The sequence below is a fragment of the Crinia signifera genome, chromosome 6 (assembly GCF_055691185.1).
Source record: "Crinia signifera chromosome 6, ASM5569118v1, whole genome shotgun sequence".
Taxonomy (NCBI): Eukaryota; Metazoa; Chordata; class Amphibia; order Anura; family Myobatrachidae; genus Crinia; species Crinia signifera.
In genome coordinates, this window is record NC_139222.1 from 14,818,878 (window position 1) to 14,839,050 (window position 20,173).

The 20,173-nt window shown below is 46.0% G+C and overlaps 2 protein-coding genes across 13 annotated transcripts in view; one reads left to right on the forward strand and one right to left on the reverse strand.

The window, feature by feature from the left end:
• LOC146010004 (uncharacterized) overlaps positions 1 to 20,173 on the forward strand; it is a 107,018-nt gene that overhangs the window by 28,268 nt on the left and 58,577 nt on the right. The gene's annotated exons all lie outside the window — the stretch shown is intronic.
• Positions 7,331 to 20,173, reverse strand: part of LOC146010015 (uncharacterized) — a 161,300-nt gene continuing 148,457 nt past the window's right edge. For 5 of the 8 annotated variants that reach the window (XM_083150788.1, XM_083150787.1, XM_083150791.1 and 2 more), the window contains one exon: positions 7,331 to 10,276. In XM_083150788.1, coding sequence (XP_083006914.1) covers positions 8,211 to 10,276 — 2,066 coding nt within the window. In that variant the 3' untranslated portion in view covers positions 7,331 to 8,210. The remainder of the gene's footprint in view (positions 10,277 to 20,173) is intronic. The other 3 variants (XM_083150785.1, XM_083150784.1, XM_083150786.1) reach the window with 1 other exon arrangement.

Consider the following 20,173-nt stretch of genomic DNA (forward strand, 5'->3'; position numbering starts at 1 on the left):
ACAAAAAACACCCAAATATCAAAAACATCCAATACAATAAAAAGTTTAAAAACGTAATACATACATCCGGGGGTTGGTTAAAAAAGTGTGTGGCTGTTCACTCTCCTCCAACAGGTTCATCTACGCGTTTCGGTCCGAATGACCTTTATCAAGATGTGTTGGAGTGGAGTGAAGAGCCAGTATTTATACAATGAACAGCCAATGGGAGAAGGACAGGAAGTGACATCCACTCTTTCCTGTATTATCCATCTCCACACAATTTTTATATATAAACATATCTTTATCATACAAAAATTACAACTTTTCCCAGATAAACAATATAAAATCCAGAATCCAAAGGTAAAAAAGTCCAGTATTTCATATAAATAAGTCCCCAATTCATGTTTTAGACTTTCTGGGCGTCCGTCGTCATGGAAACCCGTCCCCATATCCGGCCATAGTAACGCTAGGATTGAAATTCTAAGATGAGCGTGGGGCAATGATGTAGACTTAAATTAATTTCCCTCCTTGCTCCATCGGTTAATCGGCCTGCAGAATGTGGAACGGATGACTATCTGCGGGCTGACGATCGTTCACAAACGGTATCTCTCCGTCACCCGGAAGTGCCGTTGGAACGCACAGGCTGGAAGTACGGCCTGTCCATTGGCTCCCCCTGGAACGCACGTGCCGCGTCATCCATCGTCTGTAGGAAGAATGAGCGCGAAAGTGGGTGACACGCACGCCGGGGGTGCATAATGATGACGTTCTGAACTCCCTGGATTATGATAGGGTAATGTATTCTGGGCCTTCAGGATTTGGTGTTCGGTTTCCATGGCGACCGGACCCAGCGCTATAAAGATATAAACAAAACATAAACATCTAGCGTATGCAAAACGGATATTTAACATAACAAAAAGCCTCACATGCCCCATTATTCAGGCTAAATATTAAAGGTTGTGTGCTAACAGATGAGAGCTTGTTCGATATTTTGTTATTAGAATAAGGTTATCAAAACGGTACAGCTGGCAAATATATATATACATGATTTCGCAAAAAACATCATGTGATGTAGTGGTACAGAAAATGACAATCAAAATCCAAATCTGGTGTCTATGAGACAAAGATATTGAATAGTATTAATTTTGTACTCTCCATTTTACAAATTTAGCTTAGGGGATTTCTCGTATTATTAAATAGGTGTTGTTTTGACCACACTCCACTGTATGGGTGAACTTTTCTAGACATTGCAATTCGCATGTATATATGACTTCGCAAAAACATCACACCATCGATGGTATTATGAAATGCAAATGCCTATCTTCCCAGCGGACCCAACAGCAAACCTATATGAACCATTTTAGCTCAGCTTAGGGGATTTCTCATATTATTAAATAGGTATTGTTTTAACCACACTCCATAGTATCGGTGTGCTTTTCCAGACATTGCAATTTGCATGTATATATGACTTCGCAAAAACATCCCACCATCGATGGTATTATGTAATGTAGATGCCTGTCATCCCAGCGGACCCAACAGCGAACCTATAAGAACCATTTTAGTTCAAAGTCACTGTTGAGCCCGCTGGGCAACAGGGTTTTACAGTTGAATATTAAATTCATTTCTGCCTTGGCTAGAGCCACCGTGCAGTCAGGTTGTCTAGTATTCCCTTTGATGATTTTTAGGCCCCCAAATTCAACAATATCTTTCACTGAACATTGATGGGTAGACTTAAAGTGTGCTGAAAGGGCATGTGTCTCCAGGCCTTTTTTTATGTTTCTTAGGTGTTCGCTTAAGCGAACCTTTAAAGGCCTGGAGGTCCGTCCTATGTAATATTTGTTGCAACTACATTTTATCATATATATGACATTCTTTGAGTTGCATGTTACAAATTCCTTCACCCTAATGTTATACCCATTAATGATATATTCTTCAGTTTTACTGCTACCTTGGCTTTTAACATTTTTGCAGCCTTGGCAGCTCCCACACCTAAAAAATCCTTTAGATTTGATCCCCGGTTTAGGGTTGTCTGATACAAAATTACAGCTGACTAGATTTGTTCGGAGATTGGACGCTTTCCGATAGATATGTTTGGGATGGTCTGGGATTAACTTTCCCAAAATTGGATCTTTTTGAATGATTTTCCAATGTTTATTGAAAATTCTTTCAATTTTCTTGTGTTCTTCTGTAAAAGTTGTTACAAAAGCGTATGCAAAATCATTATTACCCTCCTTTTTTGGCTTATTAGATGAGGGGCCATTTGTTTCTGACTCATGGTTTAAGTTGACTCGTTCTAAACCCTTTGTGACGGTACCTTCATTGTATCCACAAGCTAGGAATTTATCCTTCATCTCTTTAGCTTGTACTTTGTATACGGTATCGTCTAGGCAGTTTCTTCTTAGCCTCTTAAATTGTCCTGTGGGCACTGAATTTAACCAGTGGTCATGGTGGCAGCTAGAATATGGAATATAGGACCCTGAGTCAGTAGGTTTTATATAGTTTTTAAATTTCAGGGACCCGTCTTCTACATACACTGTGATGTCCAGAAAGTTAATCTGGGCTGGTTGAATATCAAATGTTAGGACGATATTCCGATTGTTATTGTTTAAATATGTACAAAAGGAATTTAAAATATCCTTTTCGCCCCTCCACAAAAAGAAAATATCGTCAATATACCGCATGTAGGACACCAGGTTCGCCCCGAATGCGTTGGGAGCCCAGATGGTATCGAGCTCCCATGCACCCATAAATAGGTTCGCATAACTTGGGGCGAACCTGGTGCCCATCGCGGTCCCAGTCTTCTGCAGGAAAAACTCTTCACCAAAAAGAAAAAAATTATTTTGTAAGATAAACTGTATCCCCTCCACGATAAAGTTCTGGAGTGGAATGGACTTCTCTGATCTCTCTAGAAATCTCTTTACACTTTCCACACCGTCATCGTGTCTGATGACGGTGTAGAGGGAGCTGACATCAGCTGTCACCAACAAATCTCCACTTTGCCACTCTATGGCGGATATATTAAAAAGTCTCCAGTATCCTTAAGGTGGGATCTATTTAATGCTACAAGCGGTTGGAGATGGTGGTCTATCAGCATAGATAAATTCGCGGTAAGGGAGTCTACCCCTGAGATAATTGGTCGACCTGGCGGGTCGACCAATTTCTTGTGTACTTTGGGTAAGATGTACATTACGGGGGTTAGCGGTTTCTCATTTATCAGGAACTGTGCCTCTCCCTTATTGATGATATCATTTTCCAATGCTTTATTTATCAATGTTTGTAGTTTGGGGAGGGTGGTGGGGGTAGGGTCATTTCTTAGTTTTTGGAGAGTGTAAAGAGATTTCTAGAGAGATCAGAGAAGTCCATTCCACTCCAGAACTTTATCGTGGAGGGGATACAGTTTATCTTACAAAATAATTTTTTTCTTTTTGGTGAAGAGTTTTTCCTGCAGAAGACTGGGACCGCGATGGGCACCAGGTTCGCCCCAAGTTATGCAAACCTATTTATGGGTGCATGGGAGCTCGATACCATCTGGGCTCCCAACGCATTCGGGGCGAACCTGGTGTCCTACATGCGGTATATTGACGATATTTTCTTTTTGTGGAGGGGCGAAAAGGATATTTTAAATTCCTTTTGTACATATTTAAACAATAACAATCGGAATATCGTCCTAACATTTGATATTCAACCAGCCCAGATTAACTTTCTGGACATCACAGTGTATGTAGAAGACGGGTCCCTGAAATTTAAAAACTATATAAAACCTACTGACTCAGGGTCCTATATTCCATATTCTAGCTGCCACCATGACCACTGGTTAAATTCAGTGCCCACAGGACAATTTAAGAGGCTAAGAAGAAACTGCCTAGACGATACCGTATACAAAGTACAAGCTAAAGAGATGAAGGATAAATTCCTAGCTTGTGGATACAATGAAGGTACCGTCACAAAGGGTTTAGAACGAGTCAACTTAAACCATGAGTCAGAAACAAATGGCCCCTCATCTAATAAGCCAAAAAAGGAGGGTAATAATGATTTTGCATACGCTTTTGTAACAACTTTTACAGAAGAACACAAGAAAATTGAAAGAATTTTCAATAAACATTGGAAAATCATTCAAAAAGATCCAATTTTGGGAAAGTTAATCCCAGACCATCCCAAACATATCTATCGGAAAGCGCCCAATCTCCGAACAAATCTAGTCAGCAGTAATTTTGTATCAGACAACCCTAAACCGGGGATCAAATCTAAAGGATTTTTTAGGTGTGGGAGCTGCCAAGGCTGCAAAAATGTTAAAAGCCAAGGTAGCAGTAAAACTGAAGAATATATCATTAATGGGTATAACATTAGGGTGAAGGAATTTGTAACATGCAACTCAAAGAATGTCATATATATGATAAAATGTAGTTGCAACAAATATTACATAGGACGGACCTCCAGGCCTTTAAAGGTTCGCTTAAGCGAACACCTAAGAAACATAAAAAAAGGCCTGGAGACACATGCCCTTTCAGCACACTTTAAGTCTACCCATCAATGTTCAGTGAAAGATATTGTTGAATTTGGGGGCCTAAAAATCATCAAAGGGAATACTAGACAACCTGACTGCACGGTGGCTCTAGCCAAGGCAGAAATGAATTTAATATTCAACTGTAAAACCCTGTTGCCCAGCGGGCTCAACAGTGACTTTGAACTAAAATGGTTCTTATAGGTTCGCTGTTGGGTCCGCTGGGATGACAGGCATCTACATTACATAATACCATCGATGGTGGGATGTTTTTGCGAAGTCATATATACATGCAAATTGCAATGTCTGGAAAAGCACACCGATACTATGGAGTGTGGTTAAAACAATACCTATTTAATAATATGAGAAATCCCCTAAGCTGAGCTAAAATGGTTCATATAGGTTTGCTGTTGGGTCCGCTGGGAAGATAGGCATTTGCATTTCATAATACCATCGATGGTGTGATGTTTTTGCGAAGTCATATATACATGCGAATTGCAATGTCTAGAAAAGTTCACCCATACAGTGGAGTGTGGTCAAAACAACACCTATTTAATAATACGAGAAATCCCCTAAGCTAAATTTGTAAAATGGAGAGTACAAAATTAATACTATTCAATATCTTTGTCTCATAGACACCAGATTTGGATTTTGATTGTCATTTTCTGTACCACTACATCACATGATGTTTTTTGCGAAATCATGTATATATATATTTGCCAGCTGTACCGTTTTGATAACCTTATTCTAATAACAAAATATCGAACAAGCTCTCATCTGTTAGCACACAACCTTTAATATTTAGCCTGAATAATGGGGCATGTGAGGCTTTTTGTTATGTTAAATATCCGTTTTGCATACGCTAGATGTTTATGTTTTGTTTATATCTTTATAGCGCTGGGTCCGGTCGCCATGGAAACCGAACACCAAATCCTGAAGGCCCAGAATACATTACCCTATCATAATCCAGGGAGTTCAGAACGTCATCATTATGCACCCCCGGCATGCGTGTCACCCACTTTCGCGCTCATTCTTCCTACAGACGATGGATGACGCGGCACGTGCGTTCCAGGGGGAGCCAATGGACAGGCCGTACTTCCGGCCTGTGCGTTCCAGCGGCACTTCCGGGTGACGGAGAGATGCCGTTTGTGAACGATCGTCAGCCCGCAGATAGTCATCCGTTCCACATTCTGCAGGCCGATTAACCGATGGAGCAAGGAGGGAAATTAATTTAAGTCTACATCATTGCCCCACGCTCATCTTAGAATTTCAATCCTAGCGTTACTATGGCCGGATATGGGGACGGGTTTCCATGACGACGGACGCCCAGAAAGTCTAAAACATGAATTGGGGACTTATTTATATGAAATACTGGACTTTTTTACCTTTGGATTCTGGATTTTATATTGTTTATCTGGGAAAAGTTGTAATTTTTGTATGATAAAGATATGTTTATATATAAAAATTGTGTGGAGATGGATAATACAGGAAAGAGTGGATGTCACTTCCTGTCCTTCTCCCATTGGCTGTTCATTGTATAAATACTGGCTCTTCACTCCACTCCAACACATCTTGATAAAGGTCATTCGGACCGAAACGCGTAGATGAACCTGTTGGAGGAGAGTGAACAGCCACACACTTTTTTAACCAACCCCCGGATGTATGTATTACGTTTTTAAACTTTTTATTGTATTGGATGTTTTTGATATTTGGGTGTTTTTTGTACCCTTGGGACTTGTAACAATTTTTTTTTTCATGGATTAAAACTTTGGGGTTACACCTCTTTTACCTACCTGGAGTCTTGGTCCATTTTGAGAAATATTTAAGCCCTCCCTTCTTGGAGAAAAGAAACTGCTACGGGTATTTGCCCCCCACTAAAAGGGGTGAGTAAGGTGCGCAAAAAAGCTTATATGGTATTTAAAGCACCCGATTAAGTGTATTTGCCATACTTTACTATACCAAGTTCTCCCTTATGTTCTATATACATTGGAATATTGGAGACATCAGGCTGATAGTGGTCCACACCAGGTTCTAAAACTCTCCAACCTGGTCAAATCACAAGGAGGGGATAGAAAGAAACCTTTATAGGTTTGAAAATCCTATACCTCACCGTGAGTAGGGGTACGCCCTTTTCTTAAAAGAAACCTTTATGTGTGTTCTTCACTTTTTTATTACGTAAGTGAGGTACGCTGTCAAAGTTTACCATTCTTTTCAGCTCCTCACTCACTAAAAAATACAGTCACCGTTCAACACTAGATACTATATATATATTTCTTCTTATTTTGAGCACGGTTGAAAATACTCTGGCTTCATACACATAGAGGAGTCTTTCATTGATGAAACGAAGAGTGGGATTACCTGGGACCACACCAAAGAAACCTTGATACGAGGGACATTACCTCAATCAACGTGAGTTCTGGTACGCCCCAGAGAGCCTCACTCTATGTCACAAATTTTTTTTTGATATCACGTACAGTTATCTTCTAAACACAAGATACTATATATATATATATATATATATATATATATATATATATATATTTTCTTTCCTTATCTCCGAGCACGGTTGAAAAATCCTCCGGCTTCTCATACATAAGAAGTCCTTCACCAACTAAAAACGGAGAGCGGGGTTCCTCAAGACCATACCAAAGAAACCTTGATGCGAGGGACATTACCTCAACCAACGTGAGTTTTGGTACGCCTCCTGAAACCTGCACTTACTGTTATTATTTCTGAACATCACGTATTTACTTTTGGTCTAATTAAGAGACAACCACATAATATCCACTTTTGTTTATTCTCTTTCTGAACTTCACGACCTATGAATTGACACCTGTTTGAGAAACGACCCCACCACACCGAAAAGAGAAGTCTGAAAGTATTATAAATTGAGAGTATACCATTTGCGCCTATTGTTTATATCCCATTTTTTGTCCATTTTGTATTCTGAAGTAAGGGTGTAACTTCGGGGATTGTAACTTTGGGCTGCAGTGCGCCACGTACCACCTGTCATCTTTTTTTCTGCTAGCACAAGTGTATGGATTTCTCCCTACGTGCACAGCTGCTAATGAAATGTCTGCTATGCACATGGGTGGGATTTTGCCCGGTCAGGGCGGCACGGGGTGGAGTTTACCTGATTGCTAGGCTCCGAATATACGCAGCCCAGCAATCAGTTCTGAATCAGGCACCAACAACAGGAATGCACGAAATACAACGGCCCCTGCTCCTATCCTTGTAATTCAAACCCCGCCCATTATGTAAATTTCCTTTTATCAGAATCAACTTTATTGACCATGTATACTCGCGTATATTACAGAGCAGCTGAATGCAAGGGAACAAGTAAGAAAGGGGGTGAAGGTGAGACAACAGAGACATTTCGACTTTTTCGCATACATACATTTGATATTTAACGTTTCAATGATAGGCATAGTTAGACAAGCATAGTTAGACGAGTCGATTTGTATTCGTTTGTAGCACATTGCTCATTTGGCGGATAGCTAACGGAAAGAAGATTTTCATGGATCTGGAGGATTTGGCAGGGATCGATCTGAAGCGTCTGCCCGATGGGAGAATGTCAAATAGGTTGTGCCCAGGGTGAAACCTGTCTGTTGCGATCTATGAAAGGTTTTCAGCAAAGTCTTTTGAAATGAAAATCTTCTAGTGTGTATGGGCCTAAGAAGAACTGAATACTTTTTAAAATATTTTACATATTCACAACAGGAGTATGGACCTCTTACCTATGATTTCTCTCATGTGTAATAAAATTTGATTTATTTGTAAAACATTTTCCACACTCAGGACATGGAAATTTCTCACATGTGTGACTTCTCTGATGAATAACAAGAGCTGATTTGTGAGGAAAACATTTTCCACACTCAGAACATGGAAATGGTTTCTCACCTGTGTGACTTCGCTTATGTCTAATAAGATTTGATTTATGAGTAAAACATTTTCCACACTCAGAACATGGAAATGGTTTCTCACCTGTGTGACTTCTCTCATGTCTAATAAGAACTGATTTCTCTGTAAAACGTTTTCCACACTCAGAACATGGAAATGGTTTCTCACCTGTGTGACTTCTCTGATGTTTAGTAAGAGCTGATTTCTCAGTAAAACATTTTCCACACTCAGAACATGGAAATGGTTTTCCACCTGTGTGTCTTCTCTGATGTTTAATCAGATCTCCTTTCTGTGTAAAACATTTTCCACACTTAGAACATGGAAATGGTTTCTCACCTGTGTGAATTCTCTGATGTTTAGTAAGAGCTGATTTCGCAGTAAAACTTTTTCCACACTCAGAACATGGAAATGGTTTCTCACCTGTATGACGTCTCTGATGAACAACAAGAGATGATTTATGTGTAAAACATTTTCCGCACTCAGAACATGGAAATTGTTCCTTACCTGTGTGACTTCTCTCATGTTTAACAAGAGTTGATTTATCTGTAAAACATTTTCCACACTCAGAACATGGAAATGGTTTCTCGCCTGTGTGACGTCTCTGATGAATAACAAGAGCTGATTTACGTGTAAAACATTTTCCACACTCAGAACATGGAAATTGTTCCTTACCTGTGTGACTTCTCTGATGAGTAACAAGAGTTGATTTGTAAGGAAAACATTTTCCACACTCAGAACATGGAAATGGTTTCTCACCTGTGTGACGTCTCTGATGACTAACAAGAGCTGATTTGTGAGGAAAACATTTTCCACACTCAGAACATGGAAATGGTTTCTCACCTGTGTGACATCTATGATGAATAACAAGAGCTGATTTACATGTAAAACATTTTCCACACTCAGAACATGGAAATTGTTCCATACCTGTGTGACTTCTCTGATGAGTAACAAGAGTTGATTTGTAAGGAAAACATTTTCCACACTCAGAACATAGAAATGGTTTCTCACCTGTGTGACTTCTCTGATGAATAACAAGAGCTGATTTGTGAGGATAAAATTTTCCACACTCAGAACATGGAAATGGTTTCTCACCTGTGTGACTTCTCTGATGAAAAACAAGAGCTGATTTGTGAGGAAAACATTTTCCACACTCAGAACATGGAAAAGTTTTCTCACCTGTGTGGCTTCTCTGATGTTTATTAAGAGCTGATTTCTCTGTATAACATTTTCCACACTCAGAACATGGAAATGGTTTCTCACCTGTGTGACTTCTCTGATGAATAACAAGAGCTGATTTGTGAGGAAAACATTTTCCACACTCAGAACATGGAAATGGTTTCTCACCTGTGTGACGTCTCTGATGAATAGCAAGAGCGTATTTATGTGTAAAACATTTTCCACACTTAGAACATGGAAATGGTTTCTCACCTGTGTGACTTCTCTTATGTCTAATAAGATTTGATTTATGAGTAAAACATTTTCCACACTCAGAACATGGAAATGGTTCATCACCTGTGTGACTTCTCTCATGTCTAATAAGAGCTGATTTATGTGTAAAACATTTTCCACACTCAGAACATGGAAATGGTTTCTCACCTGTGTGACTTCTATGATGTATAATGAGATATGATTTCTGTGTAAAACATTTTCCACACACAGAACATGGAAAGCCTGCATCAGCTGTATGACCTGTACTATGTGTAACAATGGCAGAGTTATTAGGAGTAGATTCCCCTGGAGATGAAGGATCAGATGATGAATTTGCATTATGAAGCACTGGATGTACATTGGAGATAATGGTGTTTTCTCCTGGAGAATCCCGTATGATGGTATTTTCTATTTTAATGTCTGGAAACAAAATTTGATCTCCCATCACGATATTCTTCCTTCTGTCATCAACTGCCGGGAATTAAATAAAGCAAACCTATAATTAATCTGCACAGCCTATCAAAAGTATAGCTACCAAATCCCTCTATATTAATGTATGCAATAATGCAGAGATATACAGTATATATACAGACACAGAAGTATTCCTACAAGGGGCACTCTAGGGTAACTATTAGTGTGGTGTATATAATCCCTATAGTACCCAAGGGATGTGACATTACCTCAGAATAATGTATACCCATCTCCTATATATTTGGCTACATCTGTCACTCAAAGTGGGTTTCTGTGTCTATAACGCTCTGTTCCTGGACTTTCCTCTTAATGTGTGATTGCCTTCATCTGTGCTGAACACCTTTCTGAGAAATTAACCTGTTTAAAACAGGTGATGGCAATCATACATTACGGGGAAGTCTAGAAACAGAGCATTGTGTCCCTCCTGGAGAGGGTCATGTTGGGAGGTATGTGACAGAGAACCAGCCCAGTGAGCCCACAGACAGTGCCAGACACCCACTGCCTTCCCATGTTGCCCAGCACTGCTACTCCACAGCCACCAGGTGAGCGCCCCCCTCCCGCGATTTGCGGCAAACCCCCCCCCCCCGCGCGCCCCCCCCTCCCGCGATTCGCGGCAAAAACACCCGCTCCCCCGCGACCCCCCCTACCGCGATTCGCAGCAAAAACACCCCCGCGACCCCCCCTCCCGCGATTCGCTGCAAAAAGAACCCCCCCACGACCCCTCCCGCAATTCGCGGCATAACCACCAGCACGCGACCCCCCCCTCCCGCGAGCTCCAGAATTAAATTGCACATGGAAAACACTGACATGGCTATGGTCGACAATGAAAAAGGTTGACATGAGTTTTTGAAGTTTTTTTGTCATTTTTTGAATATTTTCATATTCATTCTCATGTGTCGACATGTGCCACACTTATGTCAACATTTACATGTATTGACCTTTCTGTGTTGATTTTTTTCTTGTGGCGATTCGCGTCACACCCCCCGCAACCCCCCCTCCGGCGATTCGCGGCACCCCCCCCCCCGCGACCCCCCCCTCCCGCAATTCGCGGCAACCCCCCACCGGAACCCGCATGAACCCCGCTCTCCCGCGATTCGCGCCACCCACCCCCCGCAACCCCCCCCTCCCGCAAATCGCGGCAGCCCCAGGATTAAATGGCACATACAAAACACTGGCACGGCTATGGTCGACAATGAAAAAGGTTGACATGAGTTTTTGAAGATTTATTTCATTTTTTGAATGTTTTCATATTCATTGTCATGTGTCAACATGGACACCAATGAAGTGGCACACTTATGTCAACATTTACATGTGTTGACCTTTCTGTGTTGATTTTTTCTTGTGGCGATTTGCGTCACACACCCCCCACCCCCCACAACCCCCACTCCCGCGATTCACAGCACACACACACACACACCTCCCCCGCGATTCTCGGCACCACACCCCGTGACCCCCCCTCCCGTGATTCACGGCACACCCCCGCAACCCCCCTCCCATGATTCGCCGCAACCCCCGCCCCGTAACCCCCCCTCCCGCGATTCGCGGCACCCACCCCCGCGACCCCCCCTCCCGCAATTCGCGGCACCCCCCCGCGATTCGCGGCAGCTCCAGAATTAAATTACACATGGAAAACACTGACATGGCTATGGTCGACAATGAAAAAGGTTGACATGAGTTTTTGAAGTTTTTTTTTTCATTTTTTGAATGTTTTCATATTCATTCTCATGTACACCAATGAAGTGCCACACTTATGTCAACATTTACATGTGTTGACCTTTCTGTGTTGATTTTTTCTTGTGGCGATTCGCGTCACACCCCCCCCCACCCCGCAACCCCCACTCCCGCGATTCACGGTACACACACACCCCCCCGCGATTGTCGGCACCCCACCCCGTGACCCCCCCTCCCGTGATTCACGGCACACCCCCCGCGACCCCCCCTACCATGATTCGCCGCAACCCCCGCCCCCGTAACCCCCCTCCCGCGATTTGCGGCAACCCACCCCGCGACCCCCCTCCCGCGATTCTCTGCAATCCCTCCCCTCCCGCGATTCGCAGCATCCACGCCCCCACAACCCCCCCTCCTGCAATTTGCGGCACCCCCCGCGACCCCCCCTCCTGCAATTCGCGGCACCCTCCGCGACCCCCCCTCCCGCGATTCGCGGACACCTAAGTTGCAATACAGGGCATCTTTCATACAATTCTAACCATATTTCTCATATACAAACGTTCACAAATTAAGGGGGCGCAGCCCCTTACGACGGTGTGAAGAGCGCCCGTAGGGCGCGATGAATCACCTAGTATAATTATATATGATTATATGTGTACATCTGGAAGGTGTAACACATACATGCTGGTATATTGTCAGTTCTGCTCCAGCAAATCATATCACAGTATCACTGGTGCTGGCGTATGGTAAAGTCATTGGATGCTGCTTAGCAACAGTAGATCATATGCTGCTTTCTGTTGTAATCAATCAGTAACCGTATCCTATTCTGTAGTACTATGACCACACTGATATTCCCCAACCATGTACCATATTTTTCGCTCTATAAAACGCACCTACTTTAAAAAAAAAATTCTGAACCAAACAGTGTAATAAAATATTTAATATTGTTTGCCCGCCCCCTCCCCTGGTACTTGTATGCCCGCTTCCCGCCCCCTCCCCTGGTACTTGTATGAACGCCCCCCTCTTCCCCTGGTACTTGTATACCTGCTCCCCTCCCCCTCCCATGGTACTTGTATGACCGCTCCCCTGGTACTTGTATGCCCCCCTCCCCCTCTTGTCAGCTCACAGAGGTCTGGGCAATCCCTTTCTCCGATTCCATGGTGGTACAATGGAAACACTGGTGTATACATGTTGGTGTGTGGAGTCTGGCACTTGATTGATATGAACATGGTTCCACATCCTCTATACCTCTCCTGACCTCAGTTAAGGTTACCCTGTCAGGACTCAGGTCTCTGGTGTTCCCGACTGTGGCAGCAGTGGGCCAGTGGTGGACGCTGGGAACTGGAACACTGGGGCAAGGACAGTTCATATGAGGATCACTGGCACTGCGGGCACAGCAAGGTGGGGGAGTTGATGAGACTCTGATCAGAGGCGTGGAGTCTAACACCACCGACGGTTTTTACCAGGGACCCCCACAAGGAGGTCTGGACTCCGCTGCGTTCGGTGGAGAGGTCTCGGCCCTCTGACCCGAGTTCCCCACAGCTAACTGGCCAGTCATGGGAGAAGGACGGTGACTAGTGGCAGTGAGCTTGGAACTGAGGAACTTGGTCTTCGTTGGCATGGGAGGCCAGAGAGAAGATAGTGGTTTGGGAGCCGACACGGGCAGTTGACGGCCTGGGAGCTGACACGGGCAGTTGACGGCCTGGGAACCGACACGGGCAGTTGACTGCCTGGGAGCCGCTGGAGAGTCCGTCTGGCCTAGGAACCAGGAGGGTACGTCGGCCTGGGAGCCAATGGAAGGCACTGTCAGTCAGGGACCCGACATTCTTCAGCCTTGGTGCTGGTTGCAGAATCGACCTGGGAGTCGATGACAGCAGCGCCGACCTGGGAGTCGATGACTGTCGGTCTGGGAACCGATGGTCCTGAGCTGCACTCGGGAAGCTGACTGTAAGCTGGACGCTGGAGATAATAGAACAGCAGCTACAGCGGGTGGAATTAACCAGGCAGGGTGGTCGTAGCAGCAGCAGCAGGATGAGGATCATTGTAGCAGGTACTCAGGAGCCTTGGAGTCAGTCTCTGGGAAACTCTCAGGAGAATGACGAGTGAGGTTTAGAGTTGACGCCTGTGTCGACTAGGGAGTCTAAGACGGTGATGGCCCTTTAAGACCAATAGCAAACTCTGCTGGGACATGCTGGAGTGCTCTATATACTCTTCCCTTGGGAGCTGGAGATGGTAACAGCAAGGAAGGTAACCTGGCAGGTGGAGAGAGCCAGGGAGCTTTGGTAACAGCTAGTAGTAGCAGCAGCAGTTTGCACAGAAAACCACAGGGACTCTGGAAAGGAACCTGGAGCCTTGGAACGCTGACTTCTGGATGAACACAGGAATCAGACTAGTTGTTCAAGGCCCTGAGCTGTTCTCAAGTGAATCCTTATATCCCCCTAGGTAGCTGGGGATTGGCTACTGGCCGCCGCAATTAGGTCACAACCAGGAAGAGGGATTACTTGAATATACCTGGATCATGTGACCAGTGCTGAAGTCAGGTGATTAATCAAGGAGGAATGCAGAGCAGCTGCAGCAGCACGGACACAGACAAGCCTGGAAACATTGCAAATCAGGAAACAAATGTAAACCAAGTCAGGTTTGTGACATAACCAAGCCCAAGAAAAGACATAGAGGAAAAAAGAAAAAAGGGAAGAAACAAAAATGAGACAGAACAAGACATTGTAGACATAGCCACAAACAACCAACAACCTCCACCACATAACAAACAGAATGTAACCATACACATGACGCACTGGGAGGGTGCCCACTGCCCCCATGTAATCAGGGAAAAGGGGATTTTTGTCCTTACCTGGAAAATCCTTATTTCTGAATCCTTTGGTGGACACTGGGACAGTGGGAAGGGGCGAAGCCATGGCGATGGGCACCAAGTAGCTAAACACTTTAGTTGTGCAGCCCAGGCCCCTCTTTCCCCACACTCCGCCTTAGGTCAGTTTAGACTACAACAGGACTTAAGGTGCCCATACACGTACCAATTACCCAGTACTTTTTGTGCTAAAATAGCATCGTTGTGCATATGTTGTGCATGAGATGGGATGCTATTTTAGCACAAAAAGTACCGGGTAATTGGTACGTGTATGGGCACCTTTAGAGGCACAGGAAAAGGAGAGAACATAGGAAAAGAGAGGGAAAGCTCTTGTCTCACGATAATACAAGGTTGATCTCTCTCTAACACCAACCCTTCAGCCGATCAGGGGTGTCTGGGCGGGCGCCCAGTGTCCACCAACGGATTCAGAAATAAGGATTTTCCAGGTAAGGACAAAAATCCCCTTATTTCCTTCATGCCGGTTGGTGGACACTGGGACATCCCACAGCTGTCCCCTCGCGGGAGGGAATGCTCCTGAGCTGCAGTAAGAACGCCACGGCCGAAAGCACCAAACCTCGGTGAAAGTATCAAACCGGTAGTGGCGGATAAAGGTGTGCATGGAAGACCATGTGGCTGCGCGGCACAGCTGCTCTGCGGAGACTCCGGAGGCCGCAGCCCATGAGGATCCTACCGAGCGAGTGAAATGGGCCGTGAGCCCCGCTGGCGCCGCCCTGTTTACCAGGAGGTACGCTTTCTGAACCATAAGCCGTAGCCGTCTGGCCAAGGATTGCTTGGATGCGGGCCAACCCCGCTTCTGATGATCGTAAAGAACAAACAAGGCTTCTGTTCTTCTAATATCCTTGGTCCTATCCACGTAGATGTGAAGAGCCCGAACCACATTTAGAGCTTGTCCTCCACTAGAATCCTGGAAGGAAGGAACCACAATCTCTTGGTTTACATGAAATCTGGATACCACCTTTGGCAGGTAACCCAACCTGGTACGGAGAACTGCCCGATCCTGGTGGAAAACCAAAAACGGTGGCTTGCAAGATAGAGCGGATAAATCAGAAACCCGCCTAGCTGACGCAATTGTTAGAAGGAAACAACTTCCATGAAAGCCAACGCAACTCAACTGTCTCTAGAGGCTTAAATGGAGAAGACTGTAGAGCTTTAAGAACTAAAGGTAGATCCCACGGAACTATGAAAAGGAGGAGTTACATGCATGACACCCTGGAGAAAGGTACGAACCTCAGGTGGTGTCGCAATGCGTCTCTGAAAAAGAACAGAGAATGCTGAAACCTGAACCTTTAATGTAGAATGTTGAAGGCCCAAATCCACTCCTGACTGTAGGAAGGCTAGAACTTTGGGTAAGGAGAAGATCCTTGGATTCTTCCTGTGTTCTTCACACCAGTGGACCCTGTAGTAGATCCTTGCTGAAGAGGGCTTTCTGGCGGATATCATGGGTCTGACCACCGAATCCGAGAACCCCCTATTTCTTAAGATCTCCCTTTCAACAGCCAACCCGTCAAATCGAGACGAGCCAGGTTGGGATGTTGACAGGGTCCCTGAGACAGAAGGTCTGGCCGCCACTGAGGTTCCACCGCCATGAGCGGGAGATTGGCATACTAGGACCTGCATGGCCAGTTGGGAGCCACTAGGATTACCATCACTTGTTCCTGCTTGAGCCTCCGTAGGAATCGAGGAAGAAGAGCTACGGGCAGAAAGGCGTATATTAGGTCGAACGGCCAAGGTGCCGACAGAGCGTTGACCAGAAACGCGCCTGGATCCCTAGTTCTGGACCCGTAGCAAGGCAACTTGTGGTTCCACCGGGAGGCCAGGAGGTCTATCTGGGGTCTGCCCCAATGTTGTATCAGAGAATGTAACACCTCCGGGTGGAGTGACCATTCTCCGGAGTGGATCTCTTGGCGGCTTAAAAAGTCCGCCTCCCAGTTTTCGATGCCGGGGATGTACACCGCCGACAGTGCCAAGAGGTGACGTTCTGCCAATCGAAGTATTGGTTGTATTTCCTGAAAAGCTGCTCTGCTCCGAGTCCCCCCCTGGTGATTGATGTACGCCACCGCCGTGGTGTTGTCTGTCTGTACGAGAGCAAATCAGGGGGGCCGCTTGGAGGAGGGCCAGGTAGATTGCCCTGAGTTCCAGAATATTGATTGGCAACTGCGATTCCTGACGGGACCAAAACCCCTGGTAGGATCGATTCTCCACCACCGCTCCCCAGCCCTTGAGGCTGGCATCTGTCAAGAAGATCCAGTCGGAGACTAGGAATGGTCGTTCACCACAGGCCCTAACCTTCAGAGCCTGTGGTGAACGATTCCAATGCTTGAGAATCTAGAGTTGTAATTGTCAAGAGTGGAATTGGTGTTAGGATCCGCCTCCAGCGGATCTGTGTTATGCGCAGATTCACATATTCTGTGTGTAGTTTTATGTTTTCCCTGGATTCTGCTTCCTGGGTTTATCCCAGCCTGTGTGTGTGTGTTTGCTCGCTGGTGGCCTCCAGTGGTCAGCCTGGGCCATTGCAGCTTACTTTCTGTGCTGTGTTATCAGGACTCAGGTGTCTTAATTAGGCTCCTAGCCTGCAGTGCTCACCTATAGGCAATGTGTAATCAGCACCACATTGTGCTCACTATAAAAACCCTCTGCACACTCACTCCTGGGCCAGTTATATTGTTCTGTTCACTGTGTCGTCCACTCTGTCCAGCTTCAGTCAGTTTATGTCCAGCCTGTATCCCAGTCTTGCTGTGTCCCTGCCGGTCTGTTGTGCTCCCTGGATCCTGAAGTACTGTTCAGTGGTGTTCCTGGTCCCTGCTGGTTAACCCTCGTCTGTCCAGTCTGTTTGATGTACCGTGTACCCAGAGTGTCATCCCCGTGATCCAGTGTACCTGTTCTGGGTTGTCCTGCAAGGCTGTGCTGCGGTGTCCCAACTTCTCGGCTGCATTACATCTCTCAGCTAAGTTGGGGATTACCCACCTGTCTATTCCTTTATTTGGTTACAGTTGCTTATTACATCTCAGTGTATTGTTACACCCACACCCTGTATTGCACTATTGGTACCGGTGCATTCATTTTCATTTTGTGTCATCTGCTGAGCATTGTTGCTCCCCTGGGGTTTCTGGGAGTTCCCCGTTTCTGGTGTTTTAGTTAGTTGTCCCCTTGCTCTTTCCTGGCCTCGGCGGACGTGTTGTCTATACATAAGACCTGCCTGTAGCGGAGTGGGGCGGACCTAATTCGCCCTTCAGCCGAGACGGGCCCAGGTGAAGCCTAGCCCTGCACACGTCCGTCGATTCCAGCCAGAGGCAACGGAGTTAGATTGACGGGGACACTCCCAGAACCCTTACAATTGGGCAAACTCCACCATCTCGAAGCACAAGACCGTTTTGACCAATATTTTCATGTGGAGATGAAGCGAGACCCTCTTGTGCTTGAGAAAACGCCGTAAGAGGGCCTGTAAAGCCAGCAGTTTCTCATCTGCAAGATAGACCCTCTGGGTCTGGGAGTCCAGACGCGCTCCGAGATGGATCATTGACTGGGAGGGTTCCAGGCTGAGCCTGGAGCAGGTCCAGCGTAAGGCCTAGGTGCTGAAACAGTAGGTCCCTGGACTGGCCGAGGATAAGGAGGTTGTCCAGGTAAAATAGAATCCGTACTCCCTGGAGACGAAGGAATGCTGCCATCACCCACATCACCTTCGTAAAGACTCTCGGTGCTGTAGAGATCCCGAAGGGTAGGGCTCGAAATTGGACATGAAGATCCTTGGTCGCAAACCGGAGGTACCTGCGGTATTCCGGATGTATCGGAATATGCAGGTATGCGTCCCTGATGTCCAGGGACACCATTAAATCCCCTGGCTCCATTGCCTGTAGAATGGACCGAAGGGTCAAGTTCTATCACCTAAGTCCAAAGAAGGGTCTGAATTGAGGCGTTGAGAGCCTCTGCCTTTTGAGGGCAGGTTGGACGTCCCGTGATGAAGAATCAGGTCGGTGGACGCCTGTTGAAGGAGAGATAGTATCCTTCCGACACTATGCTCAAAATCCAGTGATCCGATGTCGTCTCCCTCCACCTGTTGGCAAAATGGAGGCGAGCACCTACCGGTAGAGAGTCGACTTGAAGCCTCCCCAAGTCATTGGGAGGTCTTTTCAGGGGCCTTAGGAGGTTGACGTTTGCCAGACCAGGATTGTCTGTTCTTACCAAATGACTCCGTCCTGGGTGGATGGCTTCTTGTTGAAGGCTGTCCCCTCGGCTTTCCCTGTGGCCGAAAGGAGCGAAAGGACTGCTTTGGCTTGGTGGGTGCTGACGGAAAAAAAGCCGCCTTGGAGGTGGCTACTGTTGTCATGATCTTATCAAGTTCTGGGCCGAATAGCATGTCACCTACAAAATGGAGGGCCTCTAAGGCCTTCTTGGACTCTGCGTCCGCATTACAAGTGCGGAGCCACAGGGCTCTTCTGGCTGCAACCGAAGAAGCTGAGATCCTGGAAGATAGTGTAGCCGCATCCAAGGCTGCTTCTCCCAAGTATGTGGAGGCTTCCCTGATCTGGTCTACAAAAGAAAGCAGCTCTGATCTGCGGGTGCCTGACGTGATATTCTCCGTTAGAGTATCCGCCCATTTACTTACTGCTCTAGCCACCCAAGCCAAGACCAAGGCTGGCCTAGTAAGCACACCCGCGTGAGAAAAGATAGACTTGAAAACATGTTCCATCTTTCTATCGGTGGGGTCCTTTAGAGCCACCACCGTGGGGATAGGCAAGGTAGTGGACTTCACCAGTCGAGCTATGTGAGAATCCACCTGAAGTGGGCGTTCCCATTTAGTGCGCCCTTCCGAGGGGAAAGGATAAGAAGTAAACATACACTTAGAAATCGTAAACTTCTTATTAGGATAGGACCAGGCCTTTGCCAGGTCCCCTTCTAGCTGCGCAGAAGAAGGGAAAATGGCCGGATCCTTTGTTTTGCACTTAAAGGAGGGTGCCTCCTCCGTAGGGGACTGGTCTGGCTCCTGTATGTTAAGGCACAAGCGGACCGCCTTCACTAACACGTCTACCCTGGACTGGGTCATAACCTCGTCCTGGGATGTTGCTTCCTCGTCAGGGTCATCTGTGTCAACCTGACCGTCCGTTGAGGTATCCGTCCCTGTTCCAGTAGAGTCAGTTCTCTGGGTACGGGTTCTGGGGTTCTTGCTAGCGGCACCCAGCAGGTTCTGAAGAGAAGAGGACACCTGAACAAGGCCCTGCACTGAGGAGGAAAGGCCCTGTACCCAAGCTGTCTCCGGCTCCGACGCTAGCACCTGAGGCTGGGTTTGAGTGGGCGGAGCCGGCTGTGCTGGTGCAGGAGTCGCCTGGGAAGGCTGACTCAGCACT